The sequence below is a fragment of the Pelmatolapia mariae genome, linkage group LG23 (genome assembly GCF_036321145.2).
Source record: "Pelmatolapia mariae isolate MD_Pm_ZW linkage group LG23, Pm_UMD_F_2, whole genome shotgun sequence".
NCBI classification, from domain to species: Eukaryota; Metazoa; Chordata; class Actinopteri; order Cichliformes; family Cichlidae; genus Pelmatolapia; species Pelmatolapia mariae.
The window spans coordinates 34,943,916-34,967,739 of NC_086246.1; the positions used below are offsets into that span (position 1 = coordinate 34,943,916).

Below are 23,824 nucleotides of genomic sequence, written 5' to 3' on the forward strand. Positions count from 1 at the left end.
CTGAATGAACAAAATTATCGAGCTCCTCATCCCATCTAAATGCACAAACTACCCTTTTGTTTCTCCCATAAATCTCTGCTTCAAATAGAAATCAGTACATGGACATCAATGCTTTTTTAGCCATTGTACATACACAATATTTATTACCAATTTGTCTTTATCAATATCATGTTAAATGCGAGCACTCTTTCAAGTAATTTTGTCACATCTACTGAATCATCCCACATCATGCCTCAGCAGTATTTTCTGAAATATTGTATAAAATATTGAATAAAAGCGCTGCTTCTGTCTGTGCGCTCCCGTCTTCTGGTCCTCTTTTATCACATTAAATCTGTCTTTTGCAGGCTGCTTCCTCTTTACATGCTCATTATATTATTCACCATACCTGTTTTGAGCTAGCTTTGACTCAAACGTCCTTTGGGTGGATCATGCTCCAAACAGAAAGAAAGACCATCGGGCGCGCGCAGCATCCCGACGACAACGCGTGTTCGCGCGCTGCGAGAGAAGGGAGGGAGAGGAGGAGAGAGAGTGAGAGAGGAGATTGGGGGGGACAGAGATAGGGTAGTAAAAATGATGGCGACCGATTCAGTGGAGATAAGAAACCAAACGAGCCCCTGTCCCATCCCTGACAACAGTCTCAGCACTCTGTCCATCAAAATAACGCGGAAAAACCAGGACAGACACTGGAAGTTGCGGTTTATTTATCTGCAGTGCTGTGAGTACCGACACACACCACGACGTTTAGAGTCAAACACCGAACACAGGCTACACAAGTCCGCTCAGAAAATCATGGAAAATGTGCCGCATCCCTGTTTTAGGCGACGTTTGGTTTGTCGCAGCCGAATAAATTTATCATATCAACACATTTGAAGAGCCGAGCCTCCATTCGTGTTACAGAGGGGGTGGAGGAGGCGGATAAACGCCCCGAAGGACAGGCACGGGGAGGACGCTGTTTCCACTAGAAAAATTAAAAAATAATTCCTATTCATAACGCAGTAAATATACATACCTAGCTTTGTAAAACCTTATGTTTTACAACGCTTTACATTTCACTTCGGCATGCATTTAACAAAGGAAATATATGTTTATATATATATATGTGTTTACTTACTACTTCAAATTTAATTTGAAGTACTAAGTAGCAAGTTATGTGAGAAAAGTTTCATGGAAATATATGCTATAGAGTCATATTTTCACACAAGAAAAATGAAGCCACACTCCACACTACAGTGTCTGACAGGATATTTAATATTCCCAACCAGTAAAATTTTGCACTGCAGTGAAAGTTTAGTATTGGTCTACAGGCTGTCACCACTTCCTATCAGTGAAGCAGCAGTGTTGAGTATGTGGGTTGTGACCATTACAAATTGGTCAAATCTTCTCTGCCAATTCCAAGCACTTTATTCTGCTGTGGACTCGTGTTTGGTGTCCTTTATTCAATTAGATGATGAAAGTCTCCAGAAACAACATATACTGGCAATTTAACCCATCATTCATTAAACAAACAGGGGCCTCAGTAGTATGTGGAAGAACCATATACAGCCATAGCAGCTTGCCACCTCCTCCTTGTGGTGGCCACCTGCTTGGGCACACACTGCTGTGGGATGGCGTCTCATTAGTCAGCCAGCGTTTGTCTCAAGTCAGCCAATGTGGTTGATTTGGTCACCCTGGCATGAACAGCACGCCTAGACTGTGGAGATATGGGATTGCCACTGGTTGGAGAATATTATCTCAATTTTTCTCTGCATTGAGATTACCTCCAATGTTGACAAGCTTGTTTTTCCATGAGACTGTAACCACCAAAAGCTATTACCCTGTAAATTCAGCAGTTAGCGTTGCCCAGATTAACAAGGTCCACTTCAGGAAGGAATCAGGACACCGTGATGAGAAGGGCACTATTACAACAAGAAGGCATACGTGTCTGGCAGCACATATGAACCAGCTGCTAATGGATGAGATGCACCCAGAATGGTTAACCAAATGCCAGACAGTCCTGATCCCCAAGGATCCCCAGAATGGATTAGTCACATCCACCTCGTGGTCAATAACCTGCTTCAGCACCACACCTGTCAGGTATCATAGGGGCTAAGATTAACAGGCACATGGCTCATAACAAGAGCAGGGCACAGAAAGGAATTGGCAGAAACACCAGCTCCTGGTAGATAGAACGCTCATGTCAAGACTGTAAGAGGAGACTGACCAACCTGTGCGCTCCCTGGATTGAGCAAAAGAAAGCTATGACTCAGTGTCTCACACATGAATCCTGGAAGGCCTAGAATTATACAAGATTAACAGGACCCTAAGAGCCTTCATCAGGAACAAGATGCTAGCAGGCAGGGCATATATGGAACACCATAACAAAGTAGCTGGCATAGTCTACAGGAACATCTGTGCAAGTATGGCATGGAGGTCCCGAGGTCAAAATGGGATCTGCCCCCTAGGGTGGTTGCGAATGACCAAACTAAGATCCTGTGGGACGGATGGACAAACTGGGGATGGCAAACCAACCGAACATAGTAGTGGACAAGCAGAGGAAGACAGCCATGCTGATAGATTTAGCTATACTGAGTTATAGCAACATTGGGAAGAAGGAACATAAGAAGCACCAGAAATGCCAAGAGATGAGGGGGCTCAAAAAGATGTCAAGTGTGAAGGCTACAATGATCCCAGTGGTAATCGGAGCACTTGAGGCAGTGACCCCCAGACTGGGTGAGTGACTCAGATCCCAGGAACAACATCCAAGATCTCTGTCCAGAAGAGCACAGGTCTAGGAACAGCAAAGATACTGCGTAGAATCCTCAAGCTCTCAGCACTCTGGGGGAGGATAAAGACCACCCGCAGGGCAAGTGGAGAATTTTAAAATCCCCCTTTCACCCCATCTCTACTAGATGATGTGAAGATAGATAGATAGATAGATAGATAGATAGATAGATAGATAGATAGATAGATAGATAGATAGATAGATAGATAGATAGATAGATAGATGTTTATATATATGTGTGTGTGTGTGTGTGTGTGTGTGTGTGTCTGTGTGTGTCCGTGTTGCAAAGTTTTATTAGACTTTTAATTCAATTCAATTCAATTCAATTCAATTTTATTTATATAGCGCCAAATCACAACAAAAGTCGCCTCAAGGCGCTTTATATTGTACAATAGATCGCACAATAATAAATACAGAGAAAACCCCAACAATCATATCATATGACCCCCTATGAGCAAGCACTTTGGCGACAGTGGGAAGGAAAAACTCCCTTTTAACAGGAAGAAACCTCCGGCAGAACCAGGCTCAGGGAGGGGCGGCCATCTGCTGCGACCGGTTGGGGTGAAGAAGGAAAACAGGATGAAAGACATGCTGTGGAAGAGAGACAGAAATTAATAACAGATATGATTCGATGCAGAGAGGTCTATTAACACATAGTGAGTGGCTGGAAAGGAAAAACTCAGTGCATCATGGGAATCCCCGGCAGCCTACGTCTATTGCAGCATAACTAAGGGAGGATTCAGGGTCACCTGGTCCAGCCCTAACTATATGCTTTAGAAAAAAGGAAAGTTTTAAGCCTAATCTTGAAAGTAGAGATAGTGTCTGTCTCCCGAATCCAAACTGGAAGCTGGTTCCACAGAAGAGGGGCCTGAAAACTGAAGGCTCTCCCTCCCATTCTACTTTTAAATACTCTAGGAACAACAAGTAGGCCTGCAGAGCGAGAGCGAAGTGCTCTAATAGGGTGATATGGTACTACAAGGTCATTAAGATAAGATGGGGCCTGATTATTTAAGACCTTGTATGTGAGGAGCAGGATTTTGAATTCAATTCTGGATTTAACAGGAAGCCAATGAAGGGAAGCCAAAACAGGAGAAATATGTTCTCTCTTCCTAGTCCCTGTCAGTACTCTTGCTGCAGCATTTTGGATTAGCTGAAGACTTTTCAGGGAGTTTTTAGGACATCCTGATAATAAAGAATTACAGTAGTCCAGCCTGGAAGTAATGAAGGCATGAACTAGTTTTTCAGCATCACTCTGAGACAGGATATTTCTAATTTTAGAGATGTTGCGCAAATGGAAGAAAGCAGTCTTACATATTTGTTTAATATGTGCGTTAAAGGACATGTCCTGGTCAAAAATGACTCCAAGGTTCCTCACAGTGTTACTGGAGGCCAAGGTAATGCCATCCAGAGTAAGAATCTGGTTAGATACCATATTTCTAAGATTCTCAGGGCCGAGTACAATAACCTCAGTTTTATCTGAATTAAGAAGCAGAAAGTTAGCGGCCATCCAGGTCTTTATGTCTTCAAGACATTCTTGCAGTTTAACTAATTGGTGTGTGTTACCTGGCTTCATGGATAGATAGAGCTGCGTGTCATCTGCATAGCAGTGAAAATTTATGCTATGTCTTCTAATGATGCTGCCTAGGGGAAGCATGTATAATGTAAATAGAATTGGTCCTAGCACTGAACCCTGTGGAACACCATAATTGACCTTAGTGGGTGAAGAGGACTCTCCATTTACATGTACAAATTGGAGTCTATTAGTTAGATATGATACAAACCACTGCAGCGCAGTACCTGTAATACCTACAGCATGTTCTAATCGCTCTAATAGGATATTATGATCAACAGTATCAAACGCAGCACTAAGGTCTAGCAGGACAAGCACAGAGATGAGTCCACTGTCAGAGGCCATAAGAAGATCATTTGTAACCTTCACTAAAGCTGTTTCTGTGCTGTGATGAGCTCTGAAACCTGACTGAAACTCTTCAAATAAGCCATTCCTCTGCAGATGATCTGTTAGCTGTTTGACAACTACTCTTTCAAGGATTTTTGATATGAAAGGAAGGTTGGAGATTGGCCTGTAATTAGCTAAGACAGCTGGGTCTAGAGATTGCTTTTTAAGTAAGGGTTTAACTACAGCCAGCTTGAAGGCCTGTGGTACATAGCCGATTATTAGAGATAGGTTGATCATACTTAAGATCGAAGAATTAATTAATGGCAGGACTTCTTTGAGCAGTTTTGTAGGAATGGGGTCTAAAAGACACGTTGATGGTTTGGAGGAATTAATTATTGAAGTTAACTCAGAAAGATCAATTGGAGAAAAAGAGTCTAACTTAACATCAATGGTACTAAAAGTAGCTGTAGATAATATTACATCTGTGGGATGGTTATTGGTAATTTTTTCTCTAATGATAAAAATTTTATTTGTGAAGAAGTTCATGAAGTCATTACTAGTTAACGTTAAAGGGATGGTTGGCTCAAAAGAGCTCTGACTTTTTGTCAGCCTGGCTACAGTGCTGAAGAGAAACCTGGGGTTGTTCTTATTTTCTTCAATCAGTGACGAATAGTAAGATGTTCTGGCTTTGCGGAGGGCTTTCTTATAAAGCAGCAAACTATTTCTCCAGGCTAAATGATGATCCTCTAAATTTGTGACACGCCATTTCCTCTCCAGCTTACGAGTTATCTGCTTTAGGCTACGTGTTTGAGAATTATACCACGGAGTCAGGTACTTCGGATTTGAGGCCTTAGTTTTCACAGGAGCTACAGTATCCAGAGTCGTACGTAGTGAGAAGGTAAAATTATTAACAAGATAATCAACCTCTGTTGGAGTAGTGTTCAGATAGCTGCTCTGCTCTATGTTGGTACAGGGCATTGAAGATGATAACAGTGGGTGGATTATATTCTTAAACTTAGTTACAGCACTTTCAGAAAGACATCTACTTTGATAAAGTCTACTCTCCACTGCTGTGTAATCAATCATTGTAAATGTAAATGTTATCAGGAAATGATCAGACAGCAGAGGGTTTTCAGGAAACACTGTTACATGTTCAGTTTCTATGCCATATGTTAAAATGAGATCTAGGGTGTGATTAAAGTGGTGGGTGGGTTCTTTTACATTTTGAGAGAAGCCAATTGAGTCTAATAACAGATTAAATGCGATGTTGAGGCTGTCATTTTTAGCATCTACATGGATGTTAAAATCACCCACAATAATTATTTTATCTGAGCTGAGCACTAAATCAGATAAAAAGTCTGAGAAATCAGAGAGAAACTCTGTGTAAGGCCCAGGTGGACGATAGATAATAACAAGTAAGACTGGTTTCTGAGTTTTACAGCTGGGGTGGACGAGGCTAAGCATCAGGCTTTCAAATGAATTAAAAGTCTGTCTTGGTCTTTCGTTAATTAATAGGCTGGTGTGAAAAATTGCTGCCACACCAGCACTGAAATTATTAAACTAACATAAAACAGGGAAAATTTAACTACATTGAATTGAAACCACAAAAATATATGTAATAAACATTACAGGGGAAAAATACATATTTTTGTGTATCCAGGGTAAAATTGCCTACTTCTTCCTGAATTAAGATGACAGAGGCAGACATCTCAGATTTAGTGGTTACATTTGAATTAAGTTGCTGTCGGTGTACTTATATGCTTATATAAATCCTATTGATACTATGGCAGGTATTATCATTTTGGCAAAATAGGGATTACATTTGAAGGCAGAACTGTGTTTATGAAATTCACAAATTTAAACACAAATGGATAATGTTTTGAGCAAATTTTGCATTTATGTGACCATTTCAAATTGACTGAATCAAAACTCAATATAGGGTATTGTGCAATATTAGTGAAGGTTCCTTTGCCTTTGTCAGGCTACACAAACTCCATATTTCCACTGTGTATGTTTTTTTTTCTTTCCATCCTATATTGAGCAAGATTTTTCTCTTATATTTGACAGAGACTCACACCAGAAGTCTGAGAGCTGGTAGCCCTGTTGATATTTGATCTTACCCGTACAAATAATTTATGCTGTTTTCAAATTCTTCTACTGAAAGTGGAAAGTTTCTCCCAAAATCAAAATTAGATTTTCTGACATCATGACTGGAAGCCAGTTTGAGTCCAGCAAGCATCATAGACCAGGGAGCTTTGGGAACCTGATGCCTCCATTGCAAAAAATATCAAAAATTGACTTCATGTGATGTATGAGACAGCTTGTTGACACCCTAAACATCTGCAATGATATTTTTGAACATATTCATACATTCTGGGGTTTTTTTATTTTTGAAAAACAAGGTGTAAATGTCATTTTTGAATTTCTTATTATGTTATTGTTAAATTGCATTGAAAACCTTATCACACACAAATTATCATTCAAAGCAGGTCTTTCATATATCTTCAAATATTGTCTTGAGGGAATCTTTAAGGTTAGTTTAAGTCCTAAGTCATCAACGTTCAGAGGTTAGGTTCATGTCCACATCACGAGACATGTCACGTATTATAGCTTATTAAAGCCTCCCACCGCTGTACTTTTCTCTAAGCTTTCTCTTTTTGCCAATGTCACTGTGGCAAAGTTTTTTCCATACACTTTCTATATAAAAAAAGTTGTCTGTTTGTATTTTGTGAGTAAGAAGTGTCAAACTGTTTGCATGAATAAAGACAGGGGTCAATCAAAAATGAAGCATCCAAATCAAAGTACTATTTATGAATATTAGGGTCACTTTGTCCAAGTTCCATGTTCCTCTCCTGCGGTTACAGTCTATATCTGTCTAAAATGAGTTATTGAGTTGTTATATTACATGCCTGCCCAGCTGTGAGAACGCAGACAATATGAAAGATTTTCATGACATGTCTGATTACCGTCACCATATGTGCCTCACTCATCTTTGGACGGCATTGAAAGAGTACAGAAGAGGACTGATAAGAGAATCGTAAAAAACGACCAGGCTGATTGAAAATGACAGCCTATTTCTAGTGATGATGGGAGGTCCTTAGAGTCCAAGTGATGGATCTGAATTCGACAGAAAAGTGACCTGTCTCGTCAATACGACCATCAGCTTGTGGTTGGCGAGGCTGGTTGATGGTGTTTATTGTAATTACCCAGAAAGGTTTCATAGCTTCCTGACTACTCTCTGGTAATATGTAGCACAAATGTAAAAGCTTTTATGTGATGGTAAGGCTTCAGGTGTTGTTTTCAAAGTATAGTTTGAGCTACTAAAACTAAACTGGGTTAGGGTTACTGTTAGGTCCATAAATATTTGGACAGTGGCACAGTTTTTTAAATTATGCCTTCGTACACCTTGTATGTGAAACTGTCTGATGAGTTCTACATTTGGCTGAATCTGAGCAGAGAGTATGGCCTTGTCCACATCACAATTAGTCTTGATTTCTATATCAGCAGTCACATTATCAATAAACACTAGTGATCTTGTTCCACTGGATCCACTGGCAGCCATGCATGGCCGTGTCCATCTCCCCTTTCGGATAATGTGGTGTGTTTTTGAGCAAGAGCTGTTCTTCTCCTTCTCAATGCGTTTCTCCTCCCATCACTCTGGTGAAAGTTAACTTTGGTTGCAGCTATTCAAAGAATTTCTTTAGATGGCCGTTCGGTTCTTGAGTCTAATCACAGTGCTGTAAAACCTCTGTATTTATATTCATGAGAACGCGTCTTGATTGTAGACTTTGACATTGACACGTTTACCTCCTTGAGAGTGCTCTTGACTTTGCTAGATGCTGTGAAGGTTTATTTACTTGTTTGTTGTTTTTTAACCAAAGAATAAATTATGCCATCATCGACTTCAATTTTCTTCCTTGGTCTTTCAGGCCTTTTGGTGTTGCTAAGCTGGCCATTGGATTTCTTTTTTTAAGAGTGTCTGTATTGTTGATGTGGCAACAAGTAATCAAATCCAGATCTTTTATGTGCTCAGTGTATTCCAGAGGTGAAGGCCTCACCTGAGTCAATTGTCCAGTTGCTTTTGAGTCTTTGAAAATGGAGAATTATGTATACAAATGGCTGTGATTTTGAAAAAGCGAATGCAACACTTTTGTTAAACTCTATGAGTTAAAGCTGAGATGGTGCATTTCAATCACATGTTTATTGTTTGATTTAAAATCAACTGGTTGTGTACAGAGTCAAAAAAAGTAATTGTTCACATAATTATTAAAATTCACATGTCGACACAGTGGCCTGTAGCTTTTTTTCTCTCTTTTAAATACAGTGTTTGTTAGATATACAGTTTTATATAAGGTGGGTGTGGCCATATGCTAAATAAATCCTGCTACCGTGTGGTGTATGGAGTGCACTGGTTGTACTGACACTATTCCACTGTTTGAGTTCTTTCCACAGTCCCAATATTGGTCAGACCTTAGTTTGGACTAACCGTTATGCAGTGAAGAATGAATCTGAGACAGTCTCATTCCCTCATGGTGGTGATGTGTGACAAATCGTATGGCTGAGTGATTTTCTCTGTAGCCAGGTTTGAACGCCCCCCCTGCTCTAGTAAACATAGCATTACCCACCCACCAAAATACATACTATGTGGTCCCAACACAAAACTATTTTTGTGGCTAGTGAAAAAGAAGTACCTAGGAGTTTTTTTCCCCCACTTTTAGCATGATGACACAAAATGTATACTATACCCACAGGAGAGCTTGGTTGACTACAGTGAGTAGTGACTAAAAGTGGATCAGATGGAGAGCTTACACTGCATAAAGGCATAACATTTCATGGTCCTTTATTGTCATTTTTCCTGGTCCTCCCTCCTCATTTGGTCAGCAGAGTTACCCTCTTTCTGTTCTCTCTTCTCATGTGATGTTGCGGCTTCTTGTGTGCACATTAATTTCAAAGAGTGCAAAGGTGTGCACGTCCTCATCCATGTTGCGGTTTGTGCAGAGATACCAACATGAAAGTGCAGCAGTATTAATTGCTAATTAATACTAATTGATACTAATATTATTCCCAATAAGCAAAAATTATGCTTCCCAAACATAAAAATTGCAAACTCCATAACACTGACCAGGACCATTCATTTGAGTTAGTGGTACATTATAATTATGGAAAATGCTAACAGCTTCATTTTACTGTTTAACATTTTAGTGTACGTTGATATCTGTGATATCTGCTGCTTGATGGAGGCAGTGTGAAGGATCGTTTGGGTTTATTCACTGTAATGCTGAATTTAAATCTCAGAGTGATAGCGGTTACATAGAACGAGTTGTTTATGTGAGGCCGAGTGAGCTCAGAGATGATGTGTGCAGCTCTGAAAAATGTAGCTCCTTCCACAGCTGTGATTACACTGAAAAGGCCGATTGCACAGTGGAGTTACAGTGAAAGCTCTGCTGAGATATCAGGAAGGGTGCTGAAATTATTTGAGTTTGTGCTGCCTGGTTTATTTCTTTGTCTTTTATGTAGGACCATACACTCAATGTGTGCCTGCTTTTCTATTCAGTATCTGTATGCTTTACCTATATATATGTATATATATATATATATAGTTGTCATGTCGAAACAAAAAAATATCGTATGGTTTTGCTGTCTCTTGTATAACCTTTAGTGTTTGAGTCAGCTCCATCTAATCCAGGGGTGGGGAACTTCAGGCCTCGGGGCGGGTGTCCTGCAGGTTTTAGGTATCACCCTGCATCAACACACCTGAATCAAATGATTGGTTCATTAACAGGCCTCTGGAGAACCTGAAGCCATTTCAATCAGCTATGTTGGATTGAGGACACGTCTAAAACCTGCAGGACACCGGCCCTTGAGGCCTGGAGTTCCCCCACCCCCAATCTAATGAATGAAAGTAAAGAAGGTCCTGGCTGCATTCAGTTTGATGGTGTGTGTTGAACACTGTTATATTTAGCAAGTGTTGGCCCTATAGCAACTGATCATGGCATGCACTACTTTGTGTAAGATGGCATAGTTTCTGTACCAAATGTGTGTTGTTTGGGTTGCACTTCGAAGACATCCACCAAACAGGGCAAAGGCTGTTGTGGGCTGTTTATGAACTGAAGCTGCGGCAAGTAATGCTACCCTGGAGGGTGTGGCCTGAGCAGGAAGAAGCCACCTTTGACCATGCAGTCTCAGCTTAAGGCTGTTGCAGACATTCCTCCTGATTTATTTCACCCAACTCAGTTGGTATTTGCAATATATAAATTTTTTTCTTTCTGCGAACCTCGGTGTTATTTTGTATGTTCAAGTCAAACATTTTATTTCTACAAGTAGAACAAGAAATAATCATAATAATAATCCCTCAAATAATCACTTTCTGTCTTCCCAGACTTTTTGACCATTGCAACAATACTGGGAACTGGAATCTTAGGTGAGTATTCACATATTCACAGCCTTTTTTTTTTTCTTGAGGTGCATGAATCACAGTTTTTAACCCATCAACTAAAACATCTGATAAGCAAACACACGTCAGTCTGTCCTGGAGGTTAACATCTTGGGCTGCGGTGCATAGTCCGCAGCAGCAATAGCACTTTAGCTATTATGGTTTTGTTTTTTCTGTGTGTGCGCTTGTTTGTTTCTGTGCTAAAAATGGTTGGACAGTGAGTAGTTGTTCTTCCTCTTCTGAAAGGTCTACTTTGGAAATTAAGGTTAAAGCCTGTTCTTCTCTGTTTGTTTGCTAGTTTTTCTGAGTCATCAGCCTTGGATTTATTATGGTCGCTCAGCACTTGACCATATTTGTTTTTAGATGAATTAACACTTGCTTTGATGCACTCAGAGTAGGTTAATGAGTTGACATCTTCAGTAAGCTCTTTGTGAGATGCACTCATTTCTGCTTATGGAACACATGTACAGCCAATCTCAGTGGGAGATTTTTATGGAACAAAACGCTGAAACTTAAATCACTATTCAGAGTGAGAATAACGCTCTGAATGACAAAGTAAATGTTCACGTGAACTCTTATCAGGGCAGATGAACACCTCAAAAGCAAAATTTTACATACTTTTACGTACATAGTTGTTCCCATGTTATCCTTCCTTGCTGCTCCTGTTTGACATGTGCTGAATCCTTGTGCAAAAAAAAAACATCTGCAGGGATTCTGAATACACATTTCTTGAGGCCACTTGGAATTGGATGATGAGTCAGAATAGTAAGTCAAGTGACTTAATACTTAATGTTGAGACTGGCTGGAGGTAATTTGGTGGTGAGCAAAAAAAACTATTGGAAAAAAACAAGACAAATTTAGAGGCAGCGTTTAAAAGAACCAGAGTTCTGGATGAGACAAAAGAAGGAATATTGTACATTTCAGTATGAGATGAACAACACTACAAACTGCTCTGAGAATTTACTGAATAGTAGAAACAAGATCCTTCCCACACAGTCTCAAAATAAACCCGACTCTTCACAGAAGTATTTATTAAAAGTTTACTGCACTGGAGTATTGTGACTTGGCTAACACAGTGGTCGAAACTTTAGGGAGCTGTATTTTTTCTTTCTACTGGATGGACTTTTCTAATATAACTTCACTTGAAGCATAATTAAAGCGCTGTCCATCTCCTGGCTGTCATTGGCAGTGCAAATTTAAGTGTGGTTTATGAAGTGTAGTTAACACCAGAGAGATTTTTGTAGAGGTGGAAATTACATGGAACATTACATTTAAGTACTTTGTTTTCAGCAGGGTCTTCATGTAGTTCCACAAAGGTGGAGCCCTTCCAAGTTAATACTTGTTCAGTCACTTAAATCTCATATTGAAATCAGCACCATCCATTAAATTTTATGGGAAGTTTGAGCCAGAGTACAGAGGAGTGTCTGAGAGAGCGAAAAACGAGCCGAGATAGTGATAGACAGGCAGGTTGATATGCTGACAAAGAGTCAGACATTGTCTAGCACATATCTTCTGGTAAGCTTAGATGGGAATGAAATTCAGAAATAGTTCCACTTCATTTTAATTTGCAGGTCTTCCAGTAACGATAGCCCATGCTGGACTGGTGCCTTTCCTGTTCTCCTTTATTGTTGGATTCTTTGTCCAGGTAAGTAATACACAACCTCTGATTTTATGGTTTTATAGTTCATGAAGCGACCACAGCCATTTCAACCACAAAACCTACATGTATTTTCCATATTCTTTCCCATGCAGGCCTTGCTAATCTACCTGTTTGTGGAGCTTCTTCAGAAATGTCAGGTGATGCAGCTGGAATCCTTAAAGGTCAGTAACTGAATTAAACCTGTGTAGTGCCTACATTTTATGTTTTGCTGTCCAAAAGTACTTAACTGGCAAGAAGCTAGAAGCTTCATTCTGCACTAATAATAATCAAAGACACGAAATATAGCTGGAGCCTTTAGGAAGGATTAAGGATTAAGGGAATGAAAACTTAATACAGAAACATGATACAGAGCACGGATTTAGAACTTTTTTTAAACACAAATCTTTACCCTGATACTTTCCCTGCATGTCAAACGAAGAAGTGTATTAAAGCTTACCTTACTTATTCATAATTTTCTGGTTTCATTTTGGTCAAGTGGCAAGCTAAATGACTCTATTTTCTGTGGTAATCATAGACAGGTGTTGCAGAGTGTATAGTCATGGATCAGGTGGGTGTGGAGGATCCAGTTCATACTGAGGAAGAAGATGATGACAGTGAAAATGCAGAAGCAGGTGAGAAGCCCGTTATACAAAATTAAATTCTTTAGAAGTAATTTTATTGCTAAAGGAATCAAATCTAGAACACGATCTTTACATCAAAATGTAGCTGAAAATGAGACATTTCGTATACTATAACCAAGTGCGTGTTTGTGTGTGTATATATTTTTGTGTATATGTGTATATTTTTTTAATATATTTTGCTATTAAAACTTTGAAATACCCCATGACATTTATGCTCAAACTTAGTTATAGAAAAAAATGTTCTGGGGGGAAAAGAGAGCTTTTAGCTTTGGATTGTAACATTTGGAGTGGGTGTAAAATTGATTTTTCTGCAGAGTTTAGACTCTAAATGTGTTTTTCAACTTTGAAAATTTCATGTGTGTCTTTTGTACTCAAGATGTTACGAGTTATAAAAAAGAAGAAGAAGTCTACTTAGAAAGTGCCAAATTTCTACCCACTGCTATGTACTTTAAGGGCCTGTAACTAGAACAGTTTTCATAATATGAAGGTCACATTTTGCAGGCTTTAATAGCTGCGCTCAAGTTGTTGTACTAAAAGAAAAAACACATTCTGTTTCTGAGCGGCTCATGTGGGAGGGAGTTACTGATTTTTTCCATAGGAATTTTTCCCAGTGTTTTAAATGGACTTAAACTAATACATCGGGGCAGGACTGATTTGAATTGTATTATTCTGTTGACTAAATTTTTCACATCACTAATTACATTCAGAATACTAATTAAACTGGTTTTAAACAGGAGATATGCATATGTGCTAATATATGAAGCCTAATTTGTTATAACCTAAAGTAGAGGAATAATTTTTAAATATTAGCGATGACAGAACACTCTGTGCGTCGGTAAGGCGCTAATTTGCAAGCCAGTTTTTCAGGAATATAATCATAATTTACTAAGAATTCTGTGTTTTCTGATCTGCACTGTAGTTGTTTGATACTGAAACTGATCAGCATTCAGTACTCACCTTCTGCTAAATGCTTGCCTGTTAATTCAAGACCACTGCAAATTTACTAATTTGCAAATGGTTCAACAATGTATTTGTGTGATGGTTTTAAACCATCACACAAATACATTATTTGTCGTATTTGTGTGATATTGTGCACAGAAATATTGCTTAATGTCTACTCTTTTAAAAATTTCTAAAAACAAGTTAAAGCCTTGACCTTGGCTTTGTGAGGCTGTGGTAATGGAAAATAAGAAGACACTTGCTAGAGATGGGAGAAATTTGCCTTTTTACATGTGAAAAGTGTATTTTAACCCAAATTGTGATCTTTTTCAAAATACCTCTCCCTGCTCTGTCTACCCCCAAATTTTGACTTACTTTGGTTTTATACTCCCAAATTCAGTAACATACTACCCTGCACATCATAAAATGATGCTTACAGTGTCACTATGCATTAGTGAGAACCTGCTGCTTAATTCTTTGAACTATAATTATTTTTTGATTATTGATAAGGCATATTCAAAGTTGCTTTTCAAAGCTTTCTTTTTGCATTTCTAAATTGATGGTTGTGCTGCATGTTTACACATACATGTATAGAAATAAACACACTTTTCTCATAAATTCTCTGCATTCATTGCTTGGGTTTGTTTACTAAAGATCTCTTGCAATTAATCACATTCCTCTCCAGTGCTGCTTGGAATACTCTGAGAGGAGCTGTAGATATCACAAGCATTACTACATTCACATATATCATCTGTATAATATCTTTAGTATCTAGCTTTAACTTGACTTAAATGTATGACTGACCTCTCTAAGTATTGCATGAGTAGAGTCATAGATAAATCCTTCAGTATACCTAAATGGTGGAGATGAAAAGGAAACGTCAATACATAAACCATGATTAAACTGGTTAGAAAAAGCTCAAGTACATACTCAGGATGTGGCTCTCAGTAATTGAAAGATCTATTGTATCTCTGAATTATGCCTTTTGCAGTTTATGGATTATTCGCAAATAAAAAACAGAAAAAAGTGGCATGTTGGACATATTTAATCAAATCAAAATCAAATCACTTTTATTGTCACATCACATGTGCAGGTACACTGGTACAGTACATGTGAGTGAAATTCTTGTGTGCGAGCTTCACAAGCAACAGAGTTGTGCAAAATACAATAATGTAAAACAAGCAAAATATAAAAATGGCTAATCTAAAAAGTAATAAATATATGTACAATATGTAAAGGTATATACATTACATAATGTATTCTGTATATGTATATAGATTGTTGTTAACCTGCAAATAGATGTTAGCCTTGTCTTGGCCAGCTACAGCATTGAAATGCACCTTATACATTTATGCATCAGTAAAACAGTTAACAAGCTTAAAAAAATACAGTCAAGGGAAATTTGCTTTTAAAATTTGATGTGTCCCAGTATAAACCAGCCGTCATTATCAAATCAGACAAAAAGTCCTGTTCACCATGAAAGCTGCATGTTAATGCTATGCAGTTGCTTGGTTCTGGATTGGAATTTTGTTTTGTTTTTTTGTTTGTATGGTGATGCTGTTGTGTTTGTGTTTCAGTGCCCTACTCTTACTTAATGGACTTCTGCATTGCTATTAATTTAACAGGCATGTTTGCCATTAATTTAACATGCTGGTTTTGACTGTCACATTTAATAATGTACACTCTGCCAGGTCCACTTTCATCAAAGTTATTATCATCTGTCCTTGCAGCATGCATGGGAGTTCAAACCCAGAACAGCAGCAACAAAGACTGTGGGTTACTTGAAGAGCAGAATCTGTGGCAATAGCTGCAGCATTCTTCAAGCTCAGTGTTCAAGTCAGCACTTTAAGGAAGCTGAAATAAGCTTCAAAAGAACAATGCATAGCATAATTGGTAGTTGAAACAGAATATTAAAAAAGTGATGGGCTGTAGTAAGGACCGTCAAGCCTCCAAAGAACTTTTTAAACATGTTCACCCTTCTTTTGAGATGTTGTCTTCACTCATTTTCTGTCTCTTGAGGGTTATCATGAAAGCCATGAAAAGATTCTTTGGGAGTTCGTGACCTTAAACTCTCTTGTTGTGTTGTGTTGTGCTGTGTGTGGGTTTTGTCTGGGTACTCCTGCTTTGTCTCATAGTGTGAGTGTGAATGGTTGTCTGTCCCTGTGTTAACTCTCTGATACATTGGTAACCTATATAGGGTGTATTCTCCTGTCTGCCCTATGACAGCTGGAATAGGCTCTAGCTTAGTTGTGACTGAATTGGATAAGAAAACTGATGGATGGATGGATTATTTTTATGTTTAAAATTGCTGGATATTTTCTTTAGTGCTATTCACCTTCAGGAGGCTTGAAAAAGTGCAAATAACATGAAAAATGAAAATCTGAGAGGGGAAACTATCATTCATGTCTACATTGAGGCTATAACCTGTGATAAAAGGGCCACGAGTCTACTTTCTTTGGAAATGATGTGCTAAGCTGAACATTTAGCAGCTTTTTTTTTTTACTGTAGCAGTTTGAGGTTCAGTGAATTGATTGCCTCCTGCATTTGTCTGTGTCTTTTAGATACAGGTTTACTACAGCCGGATGCAGCAGCTCTGCATGACCAAGCCGGCAGTCTGCAGCCGAACCTTCATCTGCTTGGGCGAATCTTCCTCTCCCGCCCCATGAGCCATGCTTTCAACTGCATTCTCCTCTTCCAATTGTAAGTTACCATGGCAATGATCTTTGCAGGTTCTTAAAGTTGCATCATTTACCAGTCACACATTAAGTACCACTGAGTGTGGGAGGAATGTGGTTGAATGTGGTGTTTTGCAGCACTTCGCTCTACGTGTGATGGAGAATAAGTTCAACCTTTGTTAGTGAGCTGTAAGCATTTTTTTGTTTTAGTTTCCTTTTTTTTTTCCTTTTTAAAGGGCTGATCACTCTTAGACTGCTCCAGCTGTTTCTTCAGCCTGTGGTGTTTCTCTATTTTCTTATGCTCCTTCTGATTTTAAGAAGCTGAATAGCACCATTACAACCTCTGGAACAATTGGTAAGGGATTCCAGCCAGGGCATGTATTCAGTAAGGGTCACCAGGCTAGGTCCGCCATGCTACCCAAGCCTACCTCAAGCTGTGGCTTGGAACTCTCTTGAGATAGCACAGGTCAGGGTGAGAGTATAAAACCACTTCCAAAGCACTAAATGTCCCTTGGGAGATAATGACCTCAGTACATGTGGAATGGCAGAAGTCTGAAGCCATGGGAACTTTTATTCAAGTTGGTTTGAATCTGTGGAGGAGGCTAAAGTTACTAGTAGTTCGGATTCTTCTCATTCACTGAGAAACTGACCATGGAGTATGGCAGTGCTTAGAGTGCCTGTCAGCATCTGGGATAAACTACACATACCAAGAGTGCACAGCTTGTTCGGATTTTCCCATGAAAACTTAATGCTGCCAAGCAAGCTTCTGAAATAACTTATTTTGTAAATAAGTTATTTATTAGATTAAGAAAAACTTGAAAATAACCAAATATGCTTTCCTCAGGTAAAAACCACCCAGTCATTACTGCCCCCTAATGTGTACGTGTCACAATTATGAAAGTAAGTTCTTTCTAAAAATGTAACTCATTTCTAAAAATTCCTGGAAATGGCAGATGTATTATATAATACTTCTATAAGAATTGGGAATATCACCAGATCCTTATATTGTTGACTCACACACTCTTACTGTAATGAGTGAAAGATGCTGCACAAAGTGCAGGGCATAAGAGAGGCATTTTTCTACAAATGTAAGGAAGCCTTCCATTTTCTGTTTTTTTTTTTGTTTTTGTTTTTTTTTTAACTCGAGGTGTGTGCACTTATCTCTGAACTACCCATTTGTAGGAAATGACATAAGAAATGAAGCAGTTGGGGTGGTGGAGTAGCGTTCCACAGTCTGCTGTAGTTTGTAGACATTCATTTAAGATCCAGCTCAGTGGAAAAACCCAAAGTGTTGTGTTGTGATGGGTCCAAAGAAGGAGAAACTCCACAATTGTTTTTCCTGTGAATTATAAACATTATCACAGCCCCACACATTACTTTCCAAGTCTAGTAAGAGTGTTCTGTAAAGGTGCATTCTGGATTTTTTTTTTTTTTTTTGTAGTCGCAAAGTTGCTAGGTTCATGAACGTTTTCAAGGTTTTGTTTTGTTTTTTTATAGTTACTCTTTCAGATTAGTGACACGGCGCTGAGTTTTCCTACAACAGGCTTCATAACTTGTTTTTCACGCCTGTCCCTTTAAAAGTCACATTAGAATAAATCCTAATATCATATTTGACCATTGTTTTTTGGTTTTTCCCCTTCGGGCGTTGTTACACAGTGATATTTTAAACCTGTCGAGTAATTTCATTTTCAGTGTCCTGCACTAGCACAACTACTCTTAACTGAGCGAGCACAGCAGACTTGTGTAAAAACTGTCCTTGAGGTTCAGACTTTATATCACTGGCTTCTGCTGCACAGTCTTGAAATATTGAGTTACAAGCCTGAGCCAAATAGTGATAAAATATGATCACTGCTCCACCATCTGCAGTCCACCAACTTTTTTAAGTAACCTGTTTTCAGTTACTGTTGTCTGTCCTTAATTTAAATTTGACAGCTGGTAAATGAAACTTTGTATTGAAATGCTTAAACAGGGAAGCTGCTGTGGCTGGCTGAGGTTGAAATCTCCTGATTATGCATGAAAGCAAAGCACAATCACAGCTGATGCAAAAATACTGACCATTAATTTTAATTATATGCATATTGTAGAAAAACACACACACTATATTTCCTGCAAAAATAATGGGAATGTAATGTTTGATTTCCCTAATGGAGAACTGGATTCTTTTTCTGTTCCTTATCAATTTCTTCTCTGGCTCAAAACTAATGATCTGTCTGGGTCAGTCTGTGGAAGTAATGGTCTAGAAAAGTCATTCTTTTTGCTAATATTTATTTATTTTTAATTTGAGGAAAAACACTGATGCATCACCCTCCAAATAAGTGTCTTCAATTAAAGTAATGACCAAATGTTGCCAGTAGGTACTTTGACTTGTCCATCCTGTTGTATCCTGCATTGTTTTTCTTTTTTTATTCTTAACAGAAATACACCAGTGTGCTGTTAATCAGTTTAGGTTTGAATTATTTGTTTGCACCATTGACAGATTTGTGTGTCCATGTGTGTGTCCTTATGGGCACAGAGGAGGGGCACAGGGCTTTTAACATCGTCGGTGGAAGGTCTTGTTATCAGTGTGTGAACAGCTCTGAAACACCTGGACAATCGATAGTTCCCTCATTGTGTTCAAGGAGGCTTAGTGGTCGATCAATGCAGAGGCTCAGCCCCGCTAACGCACACACAAAACACGACCTGCATCTTTTACCCTTGGCACCCCTCGCTCTTTATGTACTGCCCTACACGGTAGAGCTGCTGTAAAATGTGCATTTTGGCACAGCCATGCAGGGCACCTTATGCACACAGAATGTATGAGTACATATAACTAATCTAACACAAATTGCTTGATGAAATGTGTTTGCGCTTTATTAATTTCATGTACCCATGTACTTTTTTTGACTTTATAAAACTGGAATTTAAGGATGAAACTCTAAAACTTCTCTCTTGTCTTCCCCAGAGATCCGTACACACCCACACATGCAGACTAATGAGTGGATTATATAGCCAAGTAGTAAAGATAAAATGTGTGAAATATCCGCCTTACTGAACCTCTACCAAAACTCCATTACATTTTTGTGAGTTTAAGGGGAAGTACACAGTCTGCAGAATCTTTGTCATTTTAAAATGCTTTACCAAAGGCCAGACCTTTTATTAAAATGTTATTAGAAACATTATACAAACAGCCAATCGTGTGGCCGACGTACATAAAATCATCCAGATACAGGTCAGGAGCTGGAGTTACGGTTCATGACAAACACTGGAGGAAAACAGTGATCTCGCTGATGTTCTGTGGAGAGAATCACTGTATTGGTAGAGGAGAACAGCCATGTCGGTTGGCTCTGACAGAAGGGTCACTCAGATAAGCACACCTTACAACCAAGTGTAAGCATCTCACACTGCACAGCACACTGAAGCAGACAGACCCTGTCAATCAAAACAAAAAAAGAAATTTGAGGTAGTGGAAGGTGATAGACAAATACAGACATCCATTTTTTTTTCAATGAAAACAACACATGAGATGTCAAAAATTATTTAAAAATAACTAGATAACTAAGATAATGCCTCTGGAGTTTTTCAGGAACCTTAGTAAAACATTTCACATATTTCTTCTAACCTTTTTATTGAATGCTCACATACTGTAGCTGGGTATATTTCATTTTAAGTGGGTTGTGCAATGTTACTGTCCACAGTCTGTGTTTTACTTGCAGTAGACAGAACTAAGCAACATCCCCAAGCAGACAGGTGCACGACTAGCATAGAAACTAAACACATGTACTGCTGTGAATGCTGTCAGCAGCCAAATAGACATTGGCAACCTAAAGAAATCCGTATCAGTTTGAGTATATACTATACTTGAAACATTTTCATCTCATTATCTGCTGTTGGACTGCGCTTTCCATCAAGGAAGTGAAATGATTACAGTCCACCAGACTCTATTTACAGAAACAGGACTTTTACTTGTGAAAATATCAGATTGATTGGGTGCTTTTTGTGGATCTTTAGCATTTTCATTGTTTATTTTGTAAACAAACATCATAAAAGGAGGAGCGACCAACATTTTCAGTTTAGTAGATATCTGTTTTTGTCTGGAAGCTTTGAAAAAGTTAACAGAGCAATAACCTTTATTCATTATAGCCATATGTCAGATTTTTAACATTATATTATCATGTCTTTTAACCTAAAGAAAGCTTGAGGGACAATAAAAGAAATACTGATGTAAATGAATAAGGAAATATTGTATTTTTTTTTCAGAAAAAATGTTTCTCAAAAATATGTTTTGTAGGCCTAATATGAGGCTACACTGCTCACATCAAAACTGGGTTGACATATTCATATGCTAGCCTCTATATTTGGCATCAATAGTATGACTCCATGGAGCCAACCTGCCGTATGTTAACAACCCAGGCTAGTGATGGTGTCTCAGTGTGGGAAATCCTTTACCCTCCTGCTCAGGCACCAGGCCTTAATCAGATCATTGTGTTTTGGATGTGATAAAAGATATGACTGGTAACAGGAATGTGCAAATGAGAAAAATATTAGAGAAATATATTTTATACTATTCGTGTGCATCTCCTGAACAATTGTTCCTGTACGAGTTCAGACCTGGTTGCATCATAATTTCCATGACTGTTCATAGCTTGTGTAAGAGTTTGTGAGTTTAGAAACCAGTGTTCTCCCAGTAAACGAGCACAAATGTTACCATCTACCCCAAATGAAGGACCCCCGGTTTGGACACAGTTTAGAAGATCTAGTCCGTATTTCACATGTGCATTTGCAAGTGATTGGATCTAAGGAATCCCAACTTTATCCCAGAGTCTTTTATAAGGCTGGATGTTGTCCAGAGGTAGAGGATCAGAGGATTTGAAGGGGAGAAGTTGGCCAAATTTAAATTGAGCGAATATTTTCCGTTTTAAGGGGAAAACTTTTTGATCTAACCTCATACTAGAGGTTGATGAGGACATTTGTGCTGCACAAGTTGTGTGATTTCATATGTTTTTGACTTAAGTTGTGTGGAAAAGAGTTCATGTGTATACAACTGTATTACTGTGGCACCTCAGGTTAGCAGAAATGTTCACGTATTCAGAATGATAGAAGTAAACGTTGTTTTTCTTTGTATTTTCTGTTTTAAAGTCCACATGTTATATCTTGACTTTGAAATCTCTCGCTGCAACATTGACATCACTGCTTCTCTGTTCTTTGCTTTCCAACTCTGGCAAGTTTTTTTTTTTTATGTTCAAAAATATGGTTTAAACTGCTGTAGATGAGAGGACTAGGCTGCATAAAACTTCCTAAATTTGTTGGCATTTCCTTTCAAGATTTGAAAGCGGGGAGATATGAAAGAGTGGGTGTAACGCCGCGCTCCAAAATAACATTTAGCTGTCTGGAGAAACCACTAATAGATTTGCAGTCTCAACAACCAACTGTTGAGAGATTACAGGAGCTTAGACTTATAAGGAATGGAACAGATGTTGAGCTCCAAAAACCTGTCTTGTCATTCACGTGGGATTGAAACGTACTGTAAAGACACTCACTTCTAATGTTCAGCAACATCCGGCTTCTTCGTGAAGGTACAACATTTTGCAAGCAGATTTCTGGCTTGATGTGGGTGTGTGATGTTCAAAGTACATGTAAAATATACAACCAAAACATTTGCTTTAAGTAGCCCCCGAAGGCACCTTTTTTGTTTGGAGAAAATATAAAATCGAAAAGTTGTGGAGGATCAAGGCACTGCATGGAAAACAAGAAACTATTATGAAATTAAATCTCTTCATTGCCTCGGGCGCTATGATGCGGTAACAACCTAATGTTTAATACAACGGAGGAGTGCTTGTCACTAAGACTGTAGAGGATGACTGATCACTACTTAATACCTAAAAGCCTCTCTTTCTCTCCTTTTCCTTCCCTGCTTTCCTCTGCCTCTATCTCTGTTTTTCCCCTTTTCTGTCTTTTTCTATTACTGTCTTTCTCCAGCATTTCAATTGGAATTAGTTATGTCTTAGCTGGCAGTGAGGCCTACGCTGCACTTCTTAATATCAGGTAAGTCTTACAATCATGCTACTTGGTTAAACTGTTGCTTTTTAGGTTATTCTGATTAATTTCACGTTACACTTCTCTTTAATCAAACCTAAATCCAGTTTCAAACCATGCACAAGGGATGGGAATCCTTTCATCATATCTTTTCCGTTAATTAGCTTTTATGTGGCTGTCTCTGTCAGTTTTTGCTTGCATCTGGGGTGCTAGGATTTCCGATTTAGCGTAATGGGCCTTATGTATGCTATCCTCTACATAGTATACATGCAGTATGGCGAGGGGATCAAGATGGCTTAGCCTGACATATGAGTTGCTTTAATTCTGAGCTTGGGTTCCTTCTACATATAAATTACTTAAATTCTTTAAGGGGTTCCAGCTCAGAGAGAGTGCCATTCAAACACAATTAACAGCAGGGAAAAATGTCACTGAAAGAATAAATAATGTGCAAAGAAAGCCAAACGCCATGCAGGGCTGCCAGAAATTTTGCACATCAGTCTGGCTCCCCATTCCCCCTTCTCAGTTAGCACAAAATTGAAAGCGAATTGTCACTTCAGGGTCGTGTTGTTAGGGTGACATGAGTTCACACAAAAATATTTTTATTTGATATTGATTTAAAAGGGGAAAAAAACACTGATGCAACCCTGAGAGCTGACCACTGGAGAGGGAGGCCATGAAAGGATTGCATGAAGTTACAGCATTGCTTTTAATCAAAGCAAACAAACACGTACAGGCTGCACACACTGCAGAGATGAGAGGGAAAACATCCCATTATCAGACATTAAGGATTTATTTTCTGTTTTAGATTATTCAATATAGTCTTAAAG

At 38.7% G+C, this 23,824-nt stretch overlaps 1 protein-coding gene across 1 annotated transcript in view; it reads left to right on the forward strand.

Annotated features, from left to right (window-relative positions):
• The first annotated feature begins 524 nt into the window (after positions 1 to 524).
• si:ch211-51h4.2 (uncharacterized) overlaps positions 525 to 23,824 on the forward strand; it is a 93,024-nt gene continuing 69,724 nt past the window's right edge. The window contains exons 1-7 of the mRNA XM_063467942.1: positions 525 to 715; positions 11,038 to 11,079; positions 12,663 to 12,736; positions 12,844 to 12,912; positions 13,266 to 13,362; positions 16,872 to 17,010; positions 22,941 to 23,006. Of these exons, the coding sequence (XP_063324012.1) occupies positions 571 to 715; positions 11,038 to 11,079; positions 12,663 to 12,736; positions 12,844 to 12,912; positions 13,266 to 13,362; positions 16,872 to 17,010; positions 22,941 to 23,006 (632 nt within the window). The 5' untranslated portion in view covers positions 525 to 570. The remainder of the gene's footprint in view (positions 716 to 11,037; positions 11,080 to 12,662; positions 12,737 to 12,843; positions 12,913 to 13,265; positions 13,363 to 16,871; positions 17,011 to 22,940; positions 23,007 to 23,824) is intronic.